The sequence below is a fragment of the Neovison vison genome, chromosome 9 (genome assembly GCF_020171115.1).
Source record: "Neovison vison isolate M4711 chromosome 9, ASM_NN_V1, whole genome shotgun sequence".
Taxonomy (NCBI): Eukaryota; Metazoa; Chordata; class Mammalia; order Carnivora; family Mustelidae; genus Neogale; species Neogale vison.
In genome coordinates, this window is record NC_058099.1 from 13,890,773 (window position 1) to 13,908,472 (window position 17,700).

General features: G+C 46.4%; 1 protein-coding gene across 2 annotated transcripts in view; it reads left to right on the top strand.

Moving 5' to 3' along the window:
• CDK5RAP2 (CDK5 regulatory subunit associated protein 2) overlaps nucleotides 1–17,700 on the top strand; it is a 168,972-nt gene that overhangs the window by 122,953 nt on the left and 28,319 nt on the right. For both annotated transcript variants that reach the window (XM_044265030.1, XM_044265031.1), the window contains 3 exons: nucleotides 504–736; nucleotides 11,113–11,161; nucleotides 13,760–13,935. In XM_044265030.1, the coding sequence (XP_044120965.1) occupies nucleotides 504–736; nucleotides 11,113–11,161; nucleotides 13,760–13,935 (458 nt within the window). The remainder of the gene's footprint in view (nucleotides 1–503; nucleotides 737–11,112; nucleotides 11,162–13,759; nucleotides 13,936–17,700) is intronic.

Below are 17,700 nucleotides of genomic sequence, written 5' to 3' on the forward strand. Positions count from 1 at the left end.
ACACTTAGTGCAGTGACTGACAGGTCACAGACCCTCCATAAATGGTCTTTAGGATTATGATTACTCCCTGACCTTTCGGTCGAGAAGAGAAACCCCTGTTTTGGTGTTCCCGTGTTACAGTTTCTTTTTCGTTCTTCACGAGAATTTGCGGTAGGTCTGCTGGCCCTTGGAGCACTTGTTTCTATAATTCAGAATAATGTTTTTGAAGAATGTATGGAAACTAATTGTCCTCTTGAGTTCTTGCCAGTCTGTACTGTAATTGGGGGCTTTATAAGGTTAAGAATATTGCAGAAGAACCTTTGTTCCAGCATTTGTTGGCTGTTTTGAAATCGAAGGAGTGACCTTGCAGACTTCCAATTTTTCTAGAAGTATGTATACTTGTATAGCTGCAGGCTTTTAAAAATTGTGCTCTGTCATTTTTCCAATTAGTGTTAAGGTCACAAAAATTCAATTCTAAAATGGTGCAAGCATTTTCTCTCCTCCCCTCCCCCCCCTTTTATCAGATACGATTCATTAGTTCAGTCCCAAGCCCGGGAGCTCTCCCTTCAAAGACAGCAGATTAAGGATAGCCACGGCATCTGTGTCATCTACCGGCAACATATGAACGCCATGATCACGGCGTTCGAGCAGTTGCTTCAGGCCAGCGACGTGGATCACTCCGTGGCCGAGGGTTTCCAGGAGCAGCTGAATCAATGTGCGGAGCTCCTCGAGAAATTGGAAAAGCTGTTTCTCAACGGTAAGTGGGGCAAGGGATTGCGAGTCTTAAGACCCATCATTTATTCATCTAGGACTTCTTTCGGAGGGGCCCGGGAGTAGCCGACTCCCCGGCAGCACTTACCTCTGCTCTGATGAGGTGACAGCAGGGCCACGCCGGCTGCTGTTCCTTCCAGTGATGCTTCCATGGGCTTGATGGTCCGCCCTGTTCAAACCCGGGCTCCAGTTGGTGAGGCACAGGAGTGAGGCCAGCTCGGAGGCACCGCCCCTGGCACCTGCCTCGTGCCCTAGGTTGCTCTTAATTTAAGAGAAGGTGGAAATCTTTTTTTTCCTTTTCTTTCTTTCTTTCTTTCTTTTTTTTTTTTTGTTAGGGGAGAGGTGCTAAGAACTCCTAAGTTTTAAATGTTGGCAAGACTCAGCAAAACGAGCAAACAAAAAACCCCAGGTGTTTATGGGTGAAAAAAATATTTTCAAGGGTCAGAGGTGGTTAGAAGAGGGATGAAAGAGAACCTTTGTGAAACAGTTGCTGTGTGCTAGGTACTTGAGTAGATGTTATCGCATTTAAATAAAAAATACAATCATTTGCAATTTTTTTTGAGACTAGAATGAAGAATTCTTTTATACTGTTTACTTCATCAGTTTTGCCATATTTGCTTTGTCATTTTCTCTTTCTTTCTGTGTATTCAGATCTTCCTTGATTTATGATGGAATTATATTCCAATAGACCCATCATAAAATTGAAAACATCGTAAGTCTAAAGTGCGTTTAACACACCTAACCCACCCACCATCATAGCTTAGCCCACCCTACCATAAATGTGCTCAGAACCCTCACAGCAGCCTACAGTTGGGTGATACCCTCCTACAGAGCCGCTTTTATAATAAAATATTGACTATCTCATGTTCTGCATTGAAGGCTGTACTGAAAGTGAGAAGCAGAATGGCCGCGTGGGTCCAAGATGGTTGTATCCATTATGACCCTCGTGATGGTACGGCTCACTGGGAGCTGTGGCTCGCTGCCACTGCCAGGGTCGCAAGGGACGGTCGTACTGCATTATCTCTAGCCCAGGAAAAGATGGAAATTCAGAATTTGAAATACAGTCTCTGCTGGATGCCTGTTGCTTTCACACCATCCTAAAGTTGAAAATTGTAAATTGCACCATTATAAGTCAGGGACCATCTGTATACACAATTTATTATTATTGTTATTTAAAGATTTTATTTTTAATTAATCTCTTCACCCAATGTGGGGTTCAAACCTCATGACCCTGAGATCAACAGTCACACGCTCCTCCAACTGAGCCAGCCAGACACCCTCTAAGCGCCCAACATTATCATTATTATTTTTATTACTACGCAGGAGCCCACCATTATTATCATTGTCATCATCATCATCGTTGTCAACTTTACAAGGGTGGATTGGCGATATCATGTCCCTTTTCCCCTCCCCCTAGAAGTGTCGGAGTGTGTGGCCCCTCAAACTGGGGACACTCTTATATAGCCACAGCACCATTATTAAACCCATGACATAGGGTTGTTATCTCATAGACAGTCTACATTAAAATTTCACTAATTGATTCAGTAATGTCTTATGAGTCTTATTCCTGATTCCGATCTAGGACCCACTCCCCACATTACATTTAGTTGTCGTGTGTCTTTGGTTGTCTTTAACCTCTTTTATGATGAGGACCTGTTTAAAGAGTTCAGGCCACTGCCCCAATTTAGGATTATCTGTTGTTTCTTTTGGGATTAGATTAGATAAATTCAGTGAGATTAGTTGTGTGGTTTTGGGAAGAATGCTGCATTAAGTATTGTGTTCTCTTGGTATCGTGTTTATGATGCACGTGCCATCGGTTTGTCCTGTTGTTGGTGAAAATAATTTTTTTTTAAAGATTTTATTTATTTATTTGACAGAGAGAGATCACAAGTAGGCAGAGAGGCAGGCAGAGAGAGAGAGAGAGAGAGAGGAGGAAGCAGGCTCCCCACTGAGCGGAGAGCCCCATGAGGGGCTCGATTCCAGGACCCTGAGATGATGACCTGAGCTGAAGGCAGAGGCTTTAACCCACTGAGCCACCCAGGCACGCCGGTGAAAATAATTTTGATCACTTGGGTTGAGGTGATGTGTGTCCGGTGTGTGTCAATATAAATGACAGTATTTTCCTGTGTGATATACAAGTAATCAGTGGGGCGTACTATGTGATCCTGTAAGCGTCTGTCTCCTCTTCAGACATTTACCTGAGTTTTCCTGGACTTTCCTTGTCTCTCCTGTCACTACGCTGCTGGAAATATGGTGATCTTTTTCCTCATACCATCATTCCTTCTTCATTTTTTATCAGGTGGCATCTGCTGGGAGGATGAACTCTTCCTTTCATCTCCCTTTTTGTTTATATGTTTGTTGCTTACTTGTTTATATTTGTTTATTAATGTTGTCGACTTGTAGCTTCTTATTTTATTCAATAGACTATATTTCATTCCATCATTCTACTGATGCTCAAATTGTTTGGGATTTGAAGAGTGGTAATTCCTTTTGACGGGTCTCCATCTTCTTGGGGAGCACTTCTGTACTTTCTGGAACAAAAAAAGATGTTTCAGCCTCACTGATACTGTCCCTGCCCTGAATTAGCCATTTCTCCAGGGAGCCCTGGTTCATCTATCTATCTATCTATCTATCTTTCTTTCTTTGTTTCTTTCTTCGTCACAGATTTTTCTCCCTGCAATGGGAAGGGCCTCTATTTTTTTTTTATTTTGTTATTTTTCTAAAAAGATTTTATTTATTTATTTGACAGAGAGAGAGAGATAGTGAGAGAGGGAAAACAAGCAGGGGGACTGGGAGAGGGAGAAGCAGGCTTCCCGTTGAGCAGGGAGCCCAATGCAGGGCTTGATCCCAGGACTCTGGGATCATACCTGAGCCACCCAGGTGCCCCCTGGTTCATCTGAAAGGGGCATGCTATTTAAAAACTGATTTGGTGCTGGGTGTTTTTGCCCATTAACAGGCAGCACTAAGATATATCTCACATGCATGCATACATATAGGTAATTTACTTAAAAAATTACTGTTTCACAGTAGGTGCCTCCAATTCCAGACCAACCCACTGTGTCCTTTCGTGGTGTTTCTGCTTCCACGTTATTTCCCATCTCCAGCCGTGAGGGTCCCGGTGCTCACTACATCAGTGTATCCGCTCTTGTGTTCACTTCCTTGTAATACACACAAATAGGTCCGGAACTGCCCTCTCCATACCACTGTGAGAAACAGACCTACTAAAACATCATGATTTGTTTGTAGTTCTTTTATTTTTTTTTTTTATTTTAAAGATTTTATTTATGTACTTGAAGGAGAGAGAGAGCATAAGCAGGGGCAGCGGCAGGCAGAGGGAGAGGGAGAAGCAGGCTCCCCACTGAGCAGGGAGCCTGACGTGGGGCTCGATCCCAGGACCCTGGGATCATGACCCAAACCTAAGGCAGACATTGAACCAACTGAGCCACCCAGGCGCCCCGTAGTTCTTCTAGTTTTTAGGCTAAGGGTATATAGTCAGATATTAAATGTAAAAGTTCCTTGGCTTCATTCTTTCTACAGTGTTGATATGTTATTCACTTGAAATGTAATTACATTTACTTAGTTCTCCTTGTGCTCAATGTTAGGCTTCCCCTCCCCCATTTTTCTGTTTTAATTTTATTTTTTGAATAAAATGAAAAATATGAAAGTGGTTCCAAAGTTAAAACTTTATCCATTTTAATTGCCTATATGAAGTCTTTATTTTTGTCTCTCTCCTTTATATCCATTAGTTTGCTTTCCAGCCCCCCTTTCTCTCTCAAAGCTCCTGGAATTGGGCTTTCAGACATCCCAGCCTCTCCACGGAAACGGCATGTGCCCAAGGGACTGACACCTGCCACTTTGCTGAACCTGGCCATTGGTTTTGGGCTGCACCTCCCTCACCTTGACAGTAGAATTGGATGTGGTCAGTCCTCTCCCTCCTGGGGGACATTCTTTCCTCCCTGGATTTCTAAGTGGTTACCACCCAGTATTCCTCCCACCCACTCGCTGCTCCTTCGAGGCTCTGCCCTCAGTGTGTGTTGTAAATCTGACCAACTCGCACCACCTCATTGCTGCCATGGCTCTGGTTTGCTGCAGTCTCCTTTTGTGGGTTACTGTAGTCCTTGCCCCCCTGGGGGTCCGGGTTCCCCCCCATGTCCTGCCGTGGCCCCTTCCTGCACAGTAGTCAGAGTGCTCTTTTCAAAATGTAAGTCAGGTCATGTTCCTTCTGCTCGAGATCAGAGGCTTTCCTTGGTGAGCTGTAAGAGCTAGATCACGAGCCTCGACTCAGTGCTGGGTGCATGGCTCCCAGGTGCTCTGCGCTTGCCAGTGTCTCTACCTGTTGTGAGTCGGGGGCTTGTCCTCAGAACAACCTGTTTTACTGGAGGAACTTGGCCTTACGGAGGCATATCAGTTGCCTAAAGTTACAACCGACTTGGCGAAACCAAGGTTTGACCTTAGTTCTTCTGTCTTCATACATTACAAAACAGATGGCTCGTGAGGGTCCACATATGTTCAACTTAATTCCAAGATGGAACGTGGGATAGTCTGGGCTTCTGGGCCCAGGGAATGTTTCCCAGGTTTTCTACGGAACCCAGCAGCTTAGGCCTGTTGCAGACTTATTGTCCTAGTACCAGCTGCCCTGGACCTCGAGGCCCAAGGACACAGGGACAGGTGACTTTTCCCAGCTTTGTGAAATCCACTTTCTCCTGACTAAGAGTTTCCAAAAAAGCTAGTTTTTATTTTAATATTGGAGAAATAACTGTGTCCTCAAGATAGAGCTGTATCTTCCTGGCCTGAGGCATTTTCTGTCTGTCTCTCTCTTCTTCCTACAAACCCTCAACCAGGGCCCGAGGAAGTGGTAGGCTGAGAGAGAGTGCCTCTGGCACCAGCTGCCCTCCCTCCCTCATCCAACTGCCCCCCCCTTGATATGTTTTTTACTTATTTACCTTGACAAGCCCAAGGAGATCTCAATTCTTGTTTCCTGCGGGTTCTGGAAGCAGAAGCATTTCAGGCTTCGCAGACAACACAAACATAGAACTTTATTTTCTTGTACAAAAGACATAAAAGTCTCAGGTACCTCACGACAACTCCTATTCTTAGAGAATAAAATGTAACAGAGGTGGGTCTCTTTTTTGGATGCTATCTAAGGGCTTTGGCTTCTGAATTATGAAAGGAGCTTATTGTAGAATAGTTTTATATTTGAGGCAGTTGCATAGCATGAGTTCTTAAAAATTTTAAATATAGTCTTTTTTTTTCTTAATACAAAGCAGTACATATTTATTGTGGAATAACAGATAAGCAAATACTCCTATAGTTGCATTATTTATACAGCAAAAATGAACACCCTGGAGTTTATACTTCCAGATCTTTTTTATATGTATGTGTATTTTTTGTAGAACCAGAATTGTTTGCAACCTTCCCCTTTGTTCAGCTGTAGATAATAAATACTAACCTACATTGTAAGTTTTAGTGGCTGCAGAACATTCTTCTGTATGAATGTACTATAATCTACTTAATCATTCCCCATTAGGTGGACATTCAGGGTGTTTCCAGTTTGGGGCTATTAAAAGAACAGTGTATTGGAATCTTTGTACATATCCTTGCTTTCCTTTAATAATGTTTACGTGGTAGAACCCAGGAAGTAGGATGATAGTGTGCTTTCCCACTCTTCGTCAGGACCAGAGCCGGGATCTTTTCTAGCTTTACATGCTAGGGATTTCACTAGGGTCCAGAATCCTGCAAGATTTTCTGAGTGCCTTTTTTCAGGGAGGGGACCTATAGCTCAGATTCCTGAAGTGCGCTGGGACCCAAAGCAGTTGGAGAGCTGGTGTTGCAGTCCCGTGGTGTCCTTGTTCCTGGTGCCTCCCGAGGCCAGTAGCAAACGTCAGGAATACTGTGTGCTCCTCGGGTATTTCTGAGTCGGCACTGGGGAGGGAACCGAGAAGGTTGTGAGGTGGTCTCTTTCCCCCATGAGCTCACCACATGTGTCAGGGTGTAGCCACATGGGTAGAGGACAGTTGTGGGGGTCCTTTCTCTGGACTCTCTTGTGCTTGCGCGGATGAACCTACACCATGCATTTCTTCCAAGGCCTTCTACAGGTCTGCCTTGTCCCGGGTCACTCCCCGCTCAGCGAGAATGACGGTGTTGATGATGGAGAAGCAGTGAGGAAGGCTGGGCTTTATAGGCTGTGTGTTCTGTGTTGGGTATGCTCTCAGCCTGTGAGTAGCTACTACCTATCACCTTCATTGAATGAATAAGGAACTGAGAAGGGAAGTTACTTGCTCGAGGTCACCCAAGGAGTGGCCGAGTCTGGGTTTGAGCCCAGGCAGTTTGCTTCCACAGCCTAGCCTCCTGACCGCCATGATGTGGTGCCTCTCACACTCCTGCCCAGCTGCGCGTCCCAGCTGGTACTTCTGTGTTGCAGGCCTTGCTTGCATTTCCCCACTTCCGGGATTTTGCTCAAACCAGTCCCTTTTCTAGAAGGTTTGTATTTTCTCTTCTCTTCTAGGAATTCTGTTCATCCTCTAGCAAGCTTTCTTTGTTCACCTCAAGCAGATGCAAAACTCTTTGTTTTGTTTTTTATTCTGGGTTGGTTGTAGCTTGCCTATGACAGTCGTGTCTGGCCTCGTGATGGACGCTCTTCGCCGGGCGGAAAGAACAGAATCTTTGGAGCCAGAAAGACTTGAGTTCAAATCCCAGCTTTATGCTTCTCGTACCCTCTTAATGGTCACATTTCCTCTGGGAGGGAATAGTACCCATCTTGCCCAGTTATTTGTGAGGATTAAATGAGATTATTTGAAGTGTGGTATCCCGTCTAACCATTCTTGGGAGCACAGGGGGTGACAGCAATGAAGCCTTGTGGGCACATTGTATTTCTTCAGGGCATAGACTCCTGGAAGATGGGGCCTTGTTTTGTCCTGGCTCCCAAACTAAGCTGGGGCCATACTTGTAGTGTTCAGTCAGGATTTGGTGACAATACTGATAGTTTTATGTGGTTTGGATCTTACTCTCGGGAGCCCTTTGATTCAGGTCCTCTGACACTGTCTGGCCCACGTAGTGGGGGCTCGGAATGAGGCGCCCCTGAGCTCCAAAGGGAAGGCTTCCAGGAGGAAAGGGTATTAGAGCTCAACCTTCCATATTGCAAATCACCGGGGAAGGGTATTTTAGGAGTGGTAAAGGGGGCGTGCGAGGTATAATTAGCATGGTAGGCAGGCGATCAGAGAAAATGGAAGCTCTTTCCTAAGTATCCATAGAATCAGCCCTCCATGTGGCCCTTTAGCAGCTTCGTATTTTTATGCAGCAGTTCTTTCCTGCCTCAGACGTGTGTCCCTGGTCACCTCCTCTAAATTGTCCCGGGTGGTCCAGGCTGGCTCACGTTCCTTTCCTCTGCAGGCCTTCCCATGGCATCTCGTGCCACCCCTTGTCACAGCCTTGTAGTGTATTTGTCTTTTGGGTCCCTCATCCCCCCGCAGCTGTGAACTCACTGAGGTTACGATGGAGCCTCGTTCGTCCTTACCCTCAGCATCAGGCACAGGCACAGGCACAGGCATCTGGGAGGAACTGCAAATACATTCTACAAATGACTAGTGGATGCAAAGCAAGGAGCATTTGGGTCACGTAGGAGATGCCAGGCTATGATATTAGAACTGGGTTCTGTACGGTTGGTGGATTTGGAATGAGGGGGACTGTTTCAAAAGAGGCTTTTCAAACAGGCAGCGTTCGGGATGGATCAGTGCAGGGAAGAGGGAGAGCCGACCGGTTACAAGACTGTGGTGCAGGATAGTTTTCTTGCTGGTTCCGGTATGGATCGGATAACTACAAGTCTTTTTGTTTGAAAGGATGAAGTTCCCCCTCCCCCTGTCACTGCCACCTACTCTAAGCTTTTCAGTGTAGTGGTGAGATTTGCCTGAAAGATGGGAGCAGCGCCTTCATGACATGCTTCCTAAGCTTCCTGAATAGGCTGACAGATGGTACCCTGTCACCTGTGTGAAGGCAGTTTCCACCATGGAATTCAATGCATCGCTTGTCATGATGGCCTTGTGAATCCCACACTAACAATTTGTCATTTGGCTTTAAAGCATTCCATCGTGGCAGGGGAATGGGCAGAATATAATTGTGGAGTCATTAGCAGCTCTGCACAGGATGTCCTATTCGAAGACAGAGAAGCCCGGGCTTTGGATGGCCTCAGGGCATTTCCTTCTCTGGTCTTGGATTTTGTCAGGAATCGAAGAGAGGTTTTTGTGATAGGTACACGATGAATTTATGGTCAGGAGTCCCAGAGTGCTTAGAGCGTGCCCCAGAGCAGTGATCCCCTAGCCGGTGAAGTTGCTGAGGTGTGTGTCCGTCCTCTGAAAGCACACTGGTCCGCTGCAGCAGGAGACGATGCTGTCATGTGCATGGCTGGTGCGTGTAGACTCCTGAGCCCTTTGGAGGGCCGGGCTGGGCAGATGGCCCATCGTCAGGGTGACAGCTGAATGTTGGGGAGCAGCCCTGTGCAGGTGCAAGATGGAAAGTGCTGAGCTGTTCTAACAACAGTTGTCTCTGCCTGTTCATGGTGGTCTTGAGGCCTGGGACTTCCAGTCAGTGTCTGGGAAATTGCCCCAGGCAGATGGCGATTTCCCCTCTTGAGTGTAGAGGACACAGGCGTGGAGCCCCTCTATGCAGTAGAGGGCCTGTCACCCTCCCCCTACCTTCTGGGGTGTCAAAATGTCGTGGTGTTTTTGGCCAGGATGTAACCAAGAGGATCAAGACCTAGATTTGTGGTCAAGCTAGCTCTGGAGTGTCTCCAGATCCCTTGCTTAGCTGGAGCTTACAGTGAAGTAGGTGATGGGATGTTGGAGGAAGAGAGGGGACACGGCAGACCTCTTGGATTTCCGCTTCACTCTTACATGGAGATCCTGACCCTGTGCCAGTGGGATCGATGTGAGGCCAGAGGACGTTGTCGTCGTCATCCTTGGGGCCTGGCACCTGATCTCGGGGGGCCCGTGTGACTCCTTGCTGGTGCCCCCCAGTGCCCTGCAGTGGCAGGTGATGTTCAAGCCCTCGGGATGTCACACTGGCTCTCTCTGCCCACTGTTGTCCTGCTGGGGTGTTGAGGGAGCCCCAATAGCAGCACCTCCTAGCCCCGGGGAGCACACATGTGGGGTCCACGAGGCACAAGGCAAATGCGTGAGTCTCTGGTGCTCTTTTCCTCCGCACTGTGGTGTTCAAGAACTTTCCCTTTTTGGAGTAGTTTTGAAAATGGAATGTGTGGGTGCCGTTTAATTATAGTCTCATTTTTCAAGTGCAGCTCGAGAAGGGTTTGTTTTTTTTCTTTAGCCACGCGTTAGCTTCTTCAAAGAGCTCATCCCAGTCTGCAATTTCCAGAGTTCTGAAGTATTTTTAACATGAAGTTGTTAGTCTCTTTGAAACCTGGGCTCCTGTGTTTCCTTTCAAACAGCAAAGCCTGCCGTGCAGGAGAGAGCAGTGCATCTTTTGCCCACTTACGTTCTCAGCTTTATTTTGTTTTCTTTCGCCATTTCTCGTCGTCCCTCCCCTGCCGCAGGCCCTGGCTTATTCATCTGCACTCATATACTCCTCTTCCTGCTAATCCCACTTCTGAGAGTCTCTCCTTAGGAAATCATTTAAATGCAGATAACGCTGTATGTACAAAGATGTTTATTTCATTGACTTATAAAAGTGAAAAATTGGAGATGACCTACATGTCAAATAGGGGACTGGCAGAAACCACGGTGCATGCCTCCCTGCAGTGGAATGGTAATGCAGTCCTTCCAAATTAGGTTTCCAAGGCAAAGCTCAGTAAGAAGCGTCCTTAGAATGAAATACGAAGGGAAAAGATGAAGTCACGTACAGTGTCACCCATGCCAAAATGCACGGAAGAAAGAACGGAAGGAAATCCATAACATGTCCGTACTGAGGACATGTTATGTTACGTTCTTTTTCTTGTTCGTTACCCATTTCCTGTAACAAGCGTGTATTCTGTTAGTATCTGAGTTTTTAGAGGTGGGAAAAGAACCTGCACCTAGCAGCACCTTGGGGATGGGTTCTTAGATTCAGGCCTGTCCCCTCCCTCCTAGAACTGCTGCCAGAGCGGGGATGAATGAGGAGCCGCTGGTCTGAGTGTGTTCTTGGTGATCCTCCTTTAAATTTCCAGGATTGTTCCAAAGAGTATTTAAGCAAATGGAATGGGGCCTCTGCAAGTGTATCAGCAGGAAATTATTAGGGAATACTGGGTTTTATTCTTTCTCTCTTTCTTTCTTTTTTCAAATTTTTAAAATTAACATATAATGTATTATTTGTCCCAGAGGTACAGTATTTGTTTATTTTTAACGTTTTCCTTCTTCTTGATGTTCTTTCTGCTCCCAGGGAAATCAGCTGAAGTGGACAAGAGTCCCCAGAATGAAGCGATGGAGAGGTGAGCGTGTGGCATGGGGGAGAAGCATGTGTGGTGGGTTTGTCCACTGGGTGTGCCGGCTCCCTCCTGGTGGGCTAGTTTCCCGCTGCTCGTGGGCAAGGCACACACACTTGTGAGACTGACAGTGGCCGCGCACAAGCAGGCGTTTACTCCGTGTACCCTGCAGCCTTCATTCAGTTGTTTTGGGCCATTCCTGACGTCTGTCTGCCTGGTGCTTTGACGAGGATGACACGTTCCTTCTGTTGGCTCCTGGGCCCTGCAGGATCAATTTCAGATGCCTTAGCCTGAGCTTTGAGGCCCTGCTCAGTCGGACCCATCTTTCTTTCTCTCGTGTTCCTCATGCTTCAGTCTTCCCTGACTTTTTACTGTTCTGCAGCCTGTGCCTGACTTCTTCCTGTTGTAGTTTGAAAATCCTTCTTCAGAGTCCATTGATATAGCAGTGAACCTGGCTCTCCCCAACATCCCCGTCTCTCTTCTGCATTCCAGGATCAGTTATTTTTCCTGTAGTACTTGGCATGTTGTCACATTACAGCACTTAGCACATGGCGTTGTAGTACGCCCTGCATTTGTCTCTCCACTCCCAGACTTCCTCGACAGAGGAAAGGAGCTAGCGTGAACGGTGGGTGTTGGTGTGTGTCGGCTGCTACCCTAGGCATTCACATTCATCCTTTCTGACACTACCATGCAAGCACCGTTCCCATTTTAGGACAAGGGTCGGAACTGCATGCTTGCCATTAAGAAGCAGAGCTGGGGTTTGAACTTGAATCTGTCAGACTCTGTTCTCTTATTATTGTTGTATATTACCTTTTGAGAACAAAGACTGTGTCTTGAATATCTCTATACCTGCTTCCGCCTTAATTATTTGGCTCATAGTTAGAATTCAAAAACTGTTGATGGAATAAATGTGTTGTGTACTTCCTTAGTTTGCCTTGATGGCCTACAGGAAATGTCAAGGCCTTGCCCCCTCTGGTTCCTTGTTTAAAGGTTCTGACCTTTGGGAGTGCTACGTGTATTTCCCTCCTCTTTGGAGCAGCAGACCTTTGGGCTTCTGGAGGTAAAATAAAGAGACAGAGACCAGAATTTTGGACTTTCTTGGCATCACGAAGGCCACAGCATCACAGAGTAAGCAGGTGGGGACACATCCCAGCTTACCGGAGGACATTTCAGTCAGAGCATCTGTACGTTCAGAAGAAGCACTCCTTTCCCACCACAGTGTTTTCACAGATCCCTCCCTGTTCAGCCCTCTACTTCCATCCTCCTAATAATGGATCGCATCCCAGTGGCGGGCTATGGAGAGGGCAAGCAAGGCCTCCCAATGCGCAGACAGTCTCAACTGAGATCTAAAGGATGAGAGGCCTGGGCAGGGGTTGTCGGAGAGTGTGTATGAGGCAAGAGCGATGTGGCCCCTGCGAGCTGGTGCAGGGAACTTGAGGGTCGAGGCTGGAGAGGCAGATGGGACTGTGCTGGGCTGGTCCTCAGATTATGTATTAGGAGTCCAAATTCTATACTATGGGAAGAGGGGGGTCTTTGAAGGAGAATAAGCTGGGGCCAGACAAAATCAGATTTGCTGTCGTGAAAGACGACCGTGGTTGCTTGGAGAGGGGGCTGGAAGGAGGCAGGGAGTCTGCTTCAGCCCTCCTCAGCCATGTGTCACCCTTCCCATCCCTGACAGGTTGGTTTCTTTTCCTTCTGTTCTGCCTTTTTCCGCTGTAGGCTTAGCACTCACACGGGTCACTCCTAAGCTAATTAAATGGGTGCCCTTGGCCCATTCGGCACTTTTGCAAGGCAGCGGCAAGCCCGTGCATCCATCACGCTGTCTGAGTGAAGTTGCATCTGGTGTTTACCTGTTAATGAATGCGTTGCAGCTTTGGAGTCCTTTGCTCTTGTCTGAGCTCATGAATAATGAGACAAGAAGTAATAGGAAAAAGTGGAAGAAAAAAAAGAGCTTAAATTAAGGAGCTTATCTATAATGGAGATTCATGTGGGCTTTTCACCCAGTTCAGGGTGTTTTTCCTCATGGTTCAGGTGGCTCTTGGGAAATACAGGTTAATCAGATGATTGCCAGAGTGGTGGCATTGGGACCTGTGTGGGGGCCCTGAGGGTTTTAAGATTTTTAAACCCATAAGGCCGCTTCATGGGTTTGGGTTGGCCTCCCGCATTCTCCTAGGGCTGCGGAGACAGACAAACCTGGGCTCAAGTGGTGAGACTGTGGGCAAGCTTGTGCCTCAGGCTCCCCAAGTCTGCAGGATAGTCCTCTCGCGCTCAAAGGGTCTCTGTGAGGACTGAGTAAGACGGTATGTCTAACACGCCTGGTACAGAGTGGGCACTGACTCGTGCTCTCGTGGAGGGCCCCTCCCCATGAGTCAGACAGTGGCTCCCCCATCTTCACTGGCTCCAGACTCAAGCCCACTGAGCGCTTTTTGGTTTTAGAGTGTCCTCCCTAATAAAATGCTCTGGGGAAACAAAAGGGCTCCAAAACAAAGTTGCAAATACGGGGAGATTACAAGGGGCCAAGTAACCTTAAGTGTTCCCAAGTCCTGGTCCTGGCTTGGGATCTTAGTGTGGGGAACAATTTCTCTCTCAATCCCGATGGTGAAGGTTGGAAGAAGACGGTGTCACCTACCAGCACATCCTCCCTGAGTCTCCTGAGCCATCTGCCTCTCATGCGTTATCCGACTATGAAATGTCCGAGAAGTCGTCCGTCCTCTCACAAGACCAGAAGCAAGACAGCGAGACCGGGAAGACCTCGGTATTGACGAACCATTTTTCTCAAGGTAAGCTAAGCTTTGCTAAGCATTTTAGAGGCGGCCAAGGCTTCCTGGTCTAAACAGTAATTTGCCATCTTGCCTGAGTAAGCAGAGTGTAGTGACATTTGAATATTCGTCTGATGGAGGGAGATCCTGGCAGGGCCAGAGCTGGTCATTCAGACTCTCATTTATCACTGGGGAAAGCTGTGGTTGTTGAAAGTGTTGGTGATTGGGGAAGAGTCATTTTTATTTCTTAATGATGACTTATTATGTGATTCGCCATTTCCTTACTCTTCTAACAGTGGCAGAAACCAGACTGGCAGACCCTGAGATTCTGTGTCCATTCCAAGTCTGGTTAATTTCCCATTTTCCCCTTCAGGCTCTTCTGAGACCCTGTCACTTTGAAGACCCATGCTTGGAATTGTACAGCTGTCCCAGTTACCTAACCACCCACCGTCCCCCTGAACCCCTGCTAGGGTATTTTGTAATTCTAGCGATCTGCAGTGTTTCCCTTCAGGGTGTGACCTTTTGTCCACTGGGTCAGCCCCTTCGTCCTGCCACTGACCTTGGGCCATGGGCTCAGTTGGCAGCATCAGCCTCCCGAACCTCCACGTGCCCCTGAGCTCTCCTTTACCTCCTCTGTATTTGTAGTCTCCATTACCTCCTGTTGGGGTATTAGGTATGAGGTATTGGATTGGCAAATGTTTCCTAGGAAAGGGCAGATAGTAAATATTTTGGGCTTTGTGGAACATATGGTCTTTGTTGTAATTACTCAATCCTGTTGTTGTAGCAGAAGGCAGCCGTAGACAAAATGTAAGTGAATGAGTGTGGCTCTGTTCCAATAAACCGTTATTTACCAAAATAGGTGGTGGGTGGGTTTGACCCAGGAGCTGTGGTTTTCTGACCCCTGGTATAGATTCTGGACCTTAGCTGACATCCTCTGGTCTCTCCTTTCTTCCAGTGGTTATTTGCAAGGCAGCCAGAATGGATGCAGAGCACAAACCAGACGCTGGCACCTCCTTTCTAAACTCTTCTTTTTTTTTTTTTTTAAAGATGTTATTTATTTATTTGACAGATAGAGATCACAAGTGGCAGAGAGGCAGGCAGAGAGAGAGAGGAGAAAGCAGGCTCCCCGCTGAGTAGAGAGCCCGATGTGGGGCTCGATCCCAGGACCCTGGGATCATGATCCGAGCCAAAGGCTGGGCTTTAACCCACTGAGCCACCCAGGCGCCCCTCTAAACGCTTTTTGTTGACACCTGATCACACAGAACGTGTTTTCAAAAATTCAAAGTCTGTTTTAGCAACAACTCCCCACTTTGTTTCAGATGAACTTTATATGGAGGCCTAATATGTAATTAAGATATGGGTGAGACTTTGTCCTCTACAGCGGCTCCTGAGGCTCCTCTGGGACACCCTGGGCCTGGAGGAGCACAGTTGGAAAATACCCAGAGCAACGAATACCCGTGTTTGATAGAAGTGTGGTGTCAGCCGGGCTCCTCACCTAGATTTGCTTTCTTTGGGTTTCTGGCTGTATCCCTGTATGATTTCTGTGAGTTTCTACGTACTAGGTTTCTCTCGGTTATTTCTGGCTCTTTGATCTGCCTTCTCCTCGTGTGGGTCAGACCCATGAGTTGTTTTCCTGTCCTTAGCTGCACTTCCTTCTGCACTCCATCAGCCCGGCAAGGAATTCAGTCCATTTCCAAGAACCCCTGAGACTCTTTTTTGTGGGAGGAACACCTTTGATTGAGGGCTGGAGGAATTACAAGGGCGTGAGGGTTAACAGTACAGCAAGCCAGATCACTTAAAGGGAATATGTGGGACCCCTGTTCTTTCAAACCCTTCTGCTACAGTTTGGGCACCTCACTCTCGGTTTCTTTTGTCAGCCCCTCTTGTTTCTACCCTCCCACATGTCTGCCACGCCAGTCTTGGTTTATTTCTAATACAGAACCTTTTAGGCATCTCCTTATGTCTTATGATTCTGGGGACTCATGACCTTGGGCTTGTCACGCCCTCCTTGTGCATTAGCAGGCACTTTCTGGGGGGGGGGGCAGTGCTCTGGAGCCATTCTAATAAGCCCACTCTTAGCTTTTTTGGTTTGCTTCTCTTCAGACTCTTGGTCTCTGCATCTGTTTTTTCCTTTTGTCATGTTTATATTCTAAGTAGAGAGATAATTTAGTATTTTTCCTTTTTGCACTTGACATTCTATCATAAGCTTTCTGACATGTTGTTACATACCATCATTTTTAGTGGCTTTAGAATAGTCCGTTGAATGGCTGAACTGCAGTTTTCCTTATGTTCCCCTTTTGCTGAACATTTAAGTCATTTCTAAAATTTCACAATTGTGAACACTGCCGCAGGGAATGTCTTTGAACATGAAGCTTTCCCCTTATTTCAGTGCATTATCTTAACCTAGATTCTGTAAGGTGGAACTACTAGGCCAAAGATACACACACGGTTTTTGCTGGTTGCCTCTCGCAGGATTTATGGTATTAAAGAGTTAGCATTTGTCGGAAGGATGTTTATTAGAGGAGGGACAGATATTTTTCTCCCATTTTGTAAAGACGAGTCTAGTGTTTCCTTCTCCTTGGTTGGGGCTGCATAATTAATAAGTGGTGTCCAGTTCAACTGGGAATGTTTCCTTAAGCCCTGATGATGAGTCTGGCTCCTGGACAGGCTCAGTGGCAGGTGCTGCGAACCAATTTACCCAAGAAGCCGGCAGCGTGGGATGTGGATATAAACCAGCGAGGAGGACTGCGATCAGAATAGATAAGTTCCTGCCTTACTCGGACCTGACTAGTGGCTGGACGATTGCAGGGCAGCAGGGCAGGGGCGGGAGGTGTGGCAGGAGTTTGCTGCACAGGGTCTTTTAGCGCTGGGCTGGCCAGGAGGGCCTCATGCATCCCACCAAATGACTGCCACACTTCTGGCATTAACAGGAGATAGCTGAAGGTCTGGGAATTAAGTCGTCTCATAAACATTCACATTCATGGCAGAATTACTATTTAATTAGGAAAAGATCTGTAACATTGTACTACTTTTAAACGAAAGCCATTTTGGAGGAATTAAAACTGGGTCATAACATTAGTATAATGTTTTAAAACAAACATTCCGAAGACATACTGAGTGTACCGTAATTGATGAATTAAAGACATTAATTTTGGCTTTGGATACTTGATGTGGCTATGCTTTAAACACTGATTCTAGAAACCTACCTCCAGATTGCAACTGTGCATCCTTCGTTCTTTGCTAAAGTGAGATGTGGCAGTGGCTGAAAAAATAGGGCATGCTCATGGTAGAAAATTTGGGAAACTTAAATTTTTACGTATGAATAAATGTTACACTGAGATAGAATACAAACTGAGGGATTTGGAGGGGAGGGGTGGGGGGGTTGGGAAGGCCTGGTGGTGGGTATTAAGTAGGGCACGTATTGCACGGAGCACTGGGTGTGGTGCATAAACAATGAATCTTGGAACACTGAAAAAATAAAAATAAATTTAAAAAAGATAGAATACAGAAGTTTTGAAAAACCTGAACTCTTCCACCCAAAGGCAACTGCTGTTAATATCTCGGGATAGATTTTCTTATTTTGTGTTTATGTGTCTTTTTTGTCTGCAAATTTTAAAATTTAAAAATGTTATAATTATGCTGAATAATCCATTTTGTATCTGTATTTTTCTGTAAGATGATACAGTCTTCATATTATAATTTCAGTAGCTGTAGAATACTGTATCACAGCAATGTAATGTAATACAGTTGGTTTAATAATTTGAGTCATGTTCAGTTTTTATTGCT